The sequence below is a fragment of the Sciurus carolinensis genome, chromosome 6, assembly GCF_902686445.1.
Source record: "Sciurus carolinensis chromosome 6, mSciCar1.2, whole genome shotgun sequence".
Lineage (NCBI taxonomy): Eukaryota > Metazoa > Chordata > Mammalia > Rodentia > Sciuridae > Sciurus > Sciurus carolinensis.
Genome location: NC_062218.1, coordinates 64,785,691 through 64,795,214, shown reverse-complemented (window position 1 = coordinate 64,795,214; position 9,524 = coordinate 64,785,691). Strand labels below are relative to the sequence as shown.

The 9,524-nt window shown below is 40.5% G+C and overlaps 1 protein-coding gene across 2 annotated transcripts in view; it reads left to right on the top strand.

The window, feature by feature from the left end:
* Dmgdh (dimethylglycine dehydrogenase) overlaps positions 1-9,524 on the top strand; it is a 62,646-nt gene that overhangs the window by 947 nt on the left and 52,175 nt on the right. For both annotated transcript variants that reach the window (XM_047555090.1, XM_047555089.1), the window contains exon 2: positions 2,427-2,601. In XM_047555090.1, the coding sequence (XP_047411046.1) occupies positions 2,427-2,601 (175 nt within the window). The remainder of the gene's footprint in view (positions 1-2,426; positions 2,602-9,524) is intronic.

Genomic DNA, 9,524 nt, shown 5'->3' with positions numbered 1-9,524 from the left:
TCTGCTCGCTAGAGTCACTTAAAAGTTGATGAAACTTTTATTTTACATTCTATGATCTGAAATTCTGGAATCAGAAGACTTGCTTTTGAGTTCCTTCCATCCATCTTTTCATTCAACAAGTATTTCCTGGATGTCTTGTTGATGTGCTAGACTTGTCCCTAATGTTTGAAATACAGAAGCCACTAAGTCAGTTTCTGCTCCTCCAGTAACAGCATGTGATCTCACACTTCTGAGTTTCAGTTTCTTTATCTGTAAAATGGGATAATATTTGCTCTGCCTAACTCACAGGATTGCTGCAAATTTTAAATAATTTGCATGTGAAAGTGCTTTGTAGACAGTAAAGCATCACAAAAGTACTTATATAATGACGATACTTTAGTGCAAAAGGAAATAGAAATGCAACAAGTTGATCTGTTTAAAACTGATTAGACAAAATGTATTTTTCAGGACTATCTAAAATGTATTTTGCTGGATTCATTAGCAACATATAGTTCTGTATTCAACAAATCAAAATTTAAATATTGCATGTTCTTTATACCCAGTCCCAAACTATTAAGATGTTTGATTTTAGAAAGTACTTGGTCTGACAATTTAAAATTTTCCATTTCTTTTTTTAAAATTAAAAAAAGAATTTTAATTTTTACAGACTGCATTTTGATTCATTGTACACAAATGGGGTACATCTTTTCATCTACAGGCTGTGCACCTGTAGATTCATACCATTCGTGTAATCATACACATACATAGGGTAATGAGACCTGTCTCATTCCACCATTTTTCATGCCCCGCTCCCTCTCATTTCCCTCTACGTAATAGAAGATTGCTGACCTTGGTTTTTTGCATGGTTCCTACTTTGTTGTTTGATTTTGAGTTATTTGTAACCATCTGTATTTCAGAAGAAATTTAAGATGGCTATAATTTAAAAACAGTCTCCTAGTTTGACTCCATTAGGGAATGCTTGGCAGAAGGAATATTATAAAGCTGATAACACTTTTCAAATATTGCCAAACTGAACTTTTGCAGCCTCACTTTGCAGATAAGAAAATGTTGAGACCCTTGTCTAAATTTCCCTAAAATAAGTAGGACTTGAGGGCTCAAATAAATTTATATGCAAAGTATTTAGGTGTATAATTTTTTATTCTTACACAAAAATTATAAGTCATTTTAAAACCACCTAACCACCTGGCACCAGAAAATAAGGAAGTACTCCAGGAGTAATGTGGTCATGACAAAAGGACCTGAGAACCTCCTTCTGGTGAAATCTGGGCTAACTGGCATTAAAATAAATGGTGCATAGTAATAGATTGAAGCCCACTGATTGCAATAAACATTTATAAATTCACATTAATACAGACAACAAAGAAACAGGGGTCAAAAGAAAGCACTTGCTTGCAGTAGAAGACCAATGGATAAATATAACAGGAATGATGGAGTTAGGAAAAAATCAGAAGATGCTAAAACCACTGTCTCTCCATGTTGTGAACTTCAGAGCATAGAGGCAATGTCTGATTTGGCCCATCATTGCTATGTAGTGGAATGCTCTGTTCATGCAGGAACTTAGGAAGAACTAGATGAATGAAAGAGAAAAAACAAATGCGTGAATGGAAAAATGTATATATCAAAATTATAAACTGTGGCAACAATGAATAAATTCTCTTTTGCTGATGAGACCAATTGCATTCTTTTGGGTATTTACATGGGAACAGTATGGTCGATAGAAGATTAAGACTAAACCACCATAGGTATTGAATATATTCATTCCACACACATATTAGATGTGGGCACTGTGCAGGGGCTGAACATCAGTGAGGAGCATGACATCATTCCTTCATTCCAGAAGTTCATGGTCCAATGACATTATATAACAAAGGGAGGGGATGGGAAAAAAAAGACGTTCGTGGTCCAGCTAGGAAGACAGACATGCAAATACATATGTTAAACCCTGAGCAATAAAGATAGAGAAGCACATGCATGGTGAGAGAATGTCAAATGATGCAGATCATTTTTCTCCTTCAACCTGGAAAGCACTGGAGGGAGGAGGTGATCCAAGATTTATAGTCTAAATTTCACAGTGATTATAGTTTTTCATGGAATAAAATGATTATAAATGTGTTTTTTAAATAAGAAAAATTATTCTGTAGATTCTTTGGCAGGGGGAAACTACCTGTTCATTTCTTTGGTTATATTATTTACCTACAGTGATCTAGAATTTTTATATGGAATAGAGCCGAAATGTCCCCTTCTCCCTCACCCAGCTAGGTTGCCTGCTCCAGGTTTAGATGCCCCAGATTGTTAAATAAGGACATTCACTAGGTGTTCACAAGGTCAATCACAGTACTAGGAAAATGGGTGAGGGGAAGCACAGACCAAAACTGCAACTACTGTAGCTGAGTAAAGTTACCAGATTTTAAACAATTGTCTTCCAGAGAGGAAAAACCACCTTTGCCTGCAGAAACAAAATGGAAAGACAGAGCAGAAACAGTGATAATTGGAGGTGGCTGTGTTGGTGTGAGTCTGGCTTATCACCTGGCCAAAGCAGGGATGAAAGATGTGATCCTGCTGGAGAAATCGGAGCTCACAGCTGGATCTACCTGGCATGCAGTAAGCAAAGCACCCTGAAATTGTCCTGTGCCCTGAACAGCACCAGGCAGCCCACTGCTTCCCAGCCACAGCTGTCCACTGTGAGCTCTCAAGAGGGAGCTCCCTCTCCACAGAGCAGCAGCTTAACTGGTGTACACCCAGGCAGCCACTGGCACTTACTTAGATCATGTTTCTATCTTGAACACATGGCTCTGGGTTCAGATCCTGACTTTGCCATTTTCTGCCTACATGGTTTCCAGCAAGTTACTTCAGTTTCCCTTCTCTGATGTGTAAATGGGAATATTAATAGTGCCTATTTGATGGGGCTGCGTTGAAGATTGAATTAACATGTGTTAAGTTACTAAATACATGGTCAATGTTCAATAATAAATGCTAGCTTTTGGGTCAGAGGACACTGGTTGGGTGATGCCAAATACAAGCCCAAGGCCTTTATCCATACTCCTCTTACCTATGTTTGACAGTTCTTTGATTTTTATTTATTTATGATGCTGATTTTGTGTTTGGCCTCATGAGGACTTAAACATGAGGACTGTGAATGTGCACTAAGCTTTGTGTTAAGTAAAACTCCAGACCAAGTCAATCTTGCTCACTTTATGTTATGCACAGTTAGTTGTTCAGTTCTTGAACCATAATTGGGCATAACTGGAGAGCTGCCTAAGACAAGACCCTGGATTGACATTGCTCTCATGCTGCCAAACCAATTATTTCTGAAATAGGCTAAGGAGAGGAGAAGAAGATTTTTTTTTTTGATTGCTGGTGCAATTTTCTTTTGGATGAAGATTTGGGCAGAATTAGTGTTGGCTTACATAATTAGTTTTCCTCTGCTAAAAATAACAGGAAGCAAAAGGGGACCCTCCTTTGAGGGGCTTTTTGATATTTAGCACCTGCTCCTCGTGTGGGGCTGGGGGACTAGAATGGATAGAGCTGCCTGCCACCGGCTGAATCTGAGGGAGAGTGCTGCCCCGATTTAAGCTCCATTGGCCCCAGAGTCCCAGTGGTCACAGAAAGCTGGCACACACTGGTTTACCAGAGGCTTCTGGAAAAAACAGCACCAAGCCTGGCTCCTCTCCTCCCTTCAACCCCCTCAGGCCTCAGTCTGGGAGGGACCCTGGAGGGCACCATCCTCGGTGCAGTTTCAGTTTGCCCAGTATTCCTGTCTCCTTTCATCAGTTCTCCTTCAGCTTGCTTCCACCACCCACAGAGAGGGGCCAGGGAAGCCACTCGCTCTCTTGGCCTTTCTCTCCTCCTCAAACTCATTTGCAGGGAGGTGTGTTATCTCTTGGATGCAGGTCTGCCTTTCTCCGTGGCTCCCCTCCATCTTTTCTATAGTGTGTTTTCAGTCACCCACACCAGAGTTTATGAAGAGCCTATGTTGTGCTGGGCTAGCTCTGTTCTAGGAGGTGGGGACCCAGCAGGGAACAAAACACAGTCCCTGCTTCCTTGAGCTCACATTCTGGGGGTCAGACAGAAATTGCCCATAGAGAGGGACAGGCACCATGAAGAAAAGTGAATCAGGTAAGGGGTGCAGAATGATGGGGAGTGAGATGAGTAGGGGTTAGGGAGGCTACTTCCAAGAGGTGACAGGAAAGCAAAGACCCAGGAGCAGTGAGTGAGGGGGCCAGGGGGCCTGAGGTTATCTAGGTAAGAGTTTCAGGCAGAGGGAAATTTAGGCAAATGGGAATGAGACTTACTTCCTCAATACCACTCCAGATTGTGAAGGAAGCAAACACTTTAATGTTTGTATAATTTGCTCATTTGCACACTGATTTGATGTGGTTTGCATTTTAGTATAGATTAAAGATTCCCTGGGATTTTACTTCTTAGATGTCCCATGAATTAAAAGCAACATACCCTTAAACCAAATTCTTTCAAAACAAATAAATAAAATATAAGTATGCAGTGTTTTTAAGGTGATAGTTTCTTGTTAAGAGTTAACCATGTAAACTAATTTTCCCTTACGCAAGGAGAAACCCAAGCAAGTGGGGAAGGGCATTCCTTTGCTTTGTAGGCAAGGTATTATGTTTACAAAATGAGGAGTCAGGCAAGTGTGTGTTCAAGGTGCAATGGAACATCCTGAATCACGTTACTCTGCCCCTTGGAATAAATAAAAAGAAAAGTTGTCCTAGAAAGCTGATTCTGGAACTTTTTGCAAGACAGAGAGGCCTCCCTCTGAGGAACAACAGGAAGAAATTCCACATACCAGGAATTTTTAACACAGTGACATTTTTGGAGCAGATGTGAGAATATAGAAGGTTGGGGAGCCAGTGAAAGGGGGACACTACAAAAAATAAAGGCAATCTCACTGAAAGATAGTATGTTTTCAATATGAAAATCATCTGGAAGGTGAGGGGATCAAGTGCTTGAGGAGGAAGGCCGGCTTGCCAAGTGAATGAATATTCAAGATGGAATCATAAATCCAGAGAGCCAGAGGTTTTGCTCTCTTACCAAGAATACTTCTTGGTAAGATGATCCATTTGGGGGTGTAGGAAGATAATATTAGAATATTTTAATCTATAAATGTGAGAAAGAAATTAAGCTTCATTAATACTTGTCAACAGCCCATACTGAGGTGGGCAGCACGTGTGTATGATTTCAGGGTTGACTGGGGGGCGGCTGGCGCTGCAAGTGGAACATCCTTATTTTCTTTTGTCTTCAGTATATCATGATGCGGTACAAGTCGCATGGTCTAGGGCCTCATCGTTGTGATTAGCTCTATAGAGACAGGGCTTCAAGAAATACAACCTGTAATGAAAGGGAGTGGGGGTGAACTTAAGAATGTACCACTACTAAAAGGCTTGTTGATTATCTCCTGGCAATTATTAAAAGAGTTTGAAATGTAAAGATACATTTTTATTTTACAAAAAGATGAGTGTCCCCAATTCACTGACCTTTGTAGTAATACAGAAGGCTGCCCCTTGCTTCTACATAGAAGTTATATGTATTTAAAAAATAGGGCTGGGAGGGTGACCCAGGAATAGAGTACTTGATCCCCCGTACTGCAAGCCAACCAGCAAACACAGAAGATAGTGTTTCTTTGCTGTAAGAATGATGCTGTCAATAAGGGTGAAGTAACTGCCTTTTGGAACACAGTCCTATTGGGAAGACAGCATTTTGAAAGGGATGTTTGGAAATGTTGATATTATTAGCTTTCCTGGCCGAAATGAATCATACCACCTAGAAATAAAACCTCTCATATATGCAAGAAATACATTTTAACCCATTTAAAATATTTCTTAATGAGGAATTTCAATGAGACTTATCCCCATTGATTTAAAATTTTTAAAAATGCAATACATTCCAGTTAGTTTGTAACAATTGATGGACAAGAGAAAATGAAAGATTATAATCCAATATCAATAGAGAGTTTTGTTTAGGTGTTGCCGGGGACGGGAGAAGGGGTTTCAAGTTGCAGAGGCCAAAGTCAAGTGAAGGCTGCTCAAGGTGTGGGATATCTGGGTCAAATGGTGGTTCCATTCCAACTTTTCTGAGGAATCTCCATCCTGCTTTCCATAATGGTTGCACCAATTTGCAGTCCCACCAGCAATGTATGAGTGTACCTTTTCCCCACATCCTCACCAACATTTATGTGCTTGTATTCAGAATACAAGCAGTCACTGGACTTTTTGAGGCATGGAGGCTTCTTGGGTCCATGTACCACTGAGAGCGATCTGTTTCTGCTATCACAGCCACTACAATAAAGGCTAGAATCAGGCCATTACACTGCTGCATTTCAAATGTTAATCCAGTATATACAGTTCTATGATAAAGGTAATTAGTTACATAGCTCTTTCTTAAACGTGACTAATAAGTTTAATATTCAAAAGTTTTTTCTATACTGGTATAGGCCCAGTGCCTCCGGCCCCACCTGAGTTTTGTCAGTGGGGAGGTTGGAGGGCAGGTGTGGAGCAGGCACCCCGTGAATGCTCTGATACCTTCATTTAAGCTTGCGCCATTCCACAGCTGGTCCAGGCCCAGCGCTCTGGGTGCAGACAGGTGGTACTTCTGCCCTCTTGGGGGCTGGTGTGGAAGCTCTCCTCGCTGCAGCCCCTTCAGTTTAACTGTTCCAGGAGTCTGAAGATGGCCCATTTCTTGTGGTTTCTGGGAAGTATTTTCCCGAATCCTTTATGAGCCCTGCTGGTGTTCTTGCTTGTCAGCCTTCTCCCTGGGAGTCTTGCTGACCCCTGCAGAGGGCAGCCTGCCTGTAGATTTGGTGGTGTCACATGACCAGCGACCCACACTTTGCTGTGCCCAGGACTGCCAAGAGGGGAGCATCTTTCTACCTTCATCTCTGCCCTAGGCCTAGGCCGGGGATGCTGCTGGCTGGCCCAGGAGTGCCTCCCTCCCTGAGTGCTGAAGTGGCCCTGCCTCCGTCTTCCCCTTGGTGGTGGGTGAGGCACCCAGCTCCTGGAAAGTGACTTCATTTCTGTGTAGTCACACAGTGCTTGGGTGTCAGCAAGGTGTGGGGGAAGTGGTGGAGATGCTGAGGGAGTAGGGCCCAAAGGACACCCACACCCTCCAGCATGGCCTTTGGTCTGGACCTTTCAGACCATGCCTGTCACTTGTGGGTGCCCTTTGTTACTGCTCAAGCGTCTGAACAAAGTTTGAAATGCTGTGACTTTTTTTTTTTTGTCAATAAAGATGTGAAACAAACAAAAAAAATTTTTTCTACATAATAAATACAATTATTAAAAATGTTTCACTCATTCCGTTATTTTTGTTTTTTATGATTTCTATTAATATAGTAATCCATATTTGCATATTGTATTTAAATAAAGCAGTATACCTATTTTAGTGGTTATGCTAAGACATTTTTTAATTGGATATAAGTATATGAATAAATATTTGGAGCCACTGGGATGTGGGATGTATTGAACTCAGTCACTGAGCTTTTTTTTTTTTTTTCACATTTTCATTGCCTGTGGGCAATGGATTTTTTTTTTTCTTCTAATTAGTTATACATGACAGTAGAATGTACTTTGACACATCATACATAAATGGAGTATAAATTCTCATTCTTCTGTTTGTACATGATGTAGAATCACACTGGTTGTGTAGTCATATACACATAGGGTAATAATATCCAATTCATTCTATTATCCTTCCTACCCTCAGACCCCGTCCCCTCCCTTCACTCCCTTCTGCTTAATCCGAAGTACCTCTATTCTTCCTTAGCCTTCCAACACTTATTGTGAATTAGCATCTGCATATCAGAGAAAACATTTGACCTTTGGTTTTCTGGGATTGGCTTATTTCGCTTAGCATGATATTCTCCAGCTCCATCCACTTACCTCCAAATGTCATAATTTCATTCTTGTATAAGGCTGAGTAATATTCCATTGTTTATATATGTACCACAGTTTCTTTATCCATTCATCTGTTGAAGGATACCTAGATTGGTAACATAGCTTAGCTACTGTGAATTGAGCTGCTATAAACACTGATGTGACTGCATCACTGTAGTATGCTGATTTTAAGTCCTCTGGGTACATCCAGGTGTGGGATAGCTGGTTCAAAAGTGGTTCCATTCCAAGTTTTCTAAGGAATCTCCATACTGCTTTCCATAATGGTTGCACCAATTTGCAGTCCCACCAGCAATGTATGAGTGTACTTTTCCCCCACATCCTCACCAACATTTATGTGCTTGTATTAGAATACAAGCAACAGTCACTGGGCTTTTTGAGGTAGTAGAGGCTTCTGAAAGACTGGAAGGACCACTGATGATTCAGGGAGAGCACTCCTCATTGCATCTGTCATGTACCCATTATTTATAATCCACTGATGATTTTTCTAATTCCATTATTCCTTTTATTATTGTCAGTCCACTAAAGGAAGAGTTTTCCCATCTCTTTTATGTATTTAAATCAACAAGGATTCATAAATCCAAACTTATTCAGAGGGTTATAATTCTTAATGATCACCTCTGTTTCATCTTCCCTCCTTTATTCTCTTCACCAATGACTATCATTTTCTTTGTTTAAATTGAAGGTGAGTCCCTTTCCTGTTGGAGATCTCTGTGACCTTCCCAATGTCTTGTCTTCCCTTAGTTCTTGTAGTTCTTATACCCCTCATTGTCGGGCACTCAATCATGTGCACTTGATTTAATTGTTTCATCATGAAAACTTCATGACCTCAATAAGACTATAAAATCCTGAAGGATAAGAACAGTATTTTCTCCTTCCTCAAACTTCTCATTTCATGTCTGTGTAGAGATCACAGAAGACAGAAACATTGTGCCCTCCTCATATCCAATATCACAAGACTGACACTTAAATTCATAGTAGATGCTATGCAAGAATATTCAAACAACTTAAGAACAGTAGAAGCTCTGATGGGGGTGATTCCAAATTTTTAACACGGACTAAAAGACAAACGCCAATGTGTAAAGACGGGTATGAAAGTTAAATAACGTTTTTTGTCTAAGAAAATCACATCCATACCTTCCTTCTACTTGTCCTCACAGCAAAGAAAAGAGGGAAGTGCAAATTACTCAATAAAAATAGGTATACATACTATTTCAGTAGCAGAGACCAACTTTTTCTTGACCATGAATTTTTGAAGGACCGTGTTCTCTAAACCAAGTACATTGGGCTAACTGTCTTGAATAACTGTCTAGCAAAAATGAACCCATGTGACTCTTTCTGATGAAAGAACATTAGCTCCTAATTTCTGAGGTGGGGAAGAAGAGAGTTATACAGTGTAGGCAGATTAAGGAACTTTCTGGTGGTCTGACTTCAAACAGGTGCAAGGCTTAGAGGGCCCTGAGGAGTGTGTGGTGATCAGAAACCTAGGCCAGGGCTTGTGTATCTGTTTCTTTGGTAGGAGACACTTTGAAGACAAAATTGGGGTCACCTGCAGATACCTGAAGGCATGAATAATTCTCTGTTATTGAACCAGAAAAGTTCAACATGTGGATTGAATGTTAC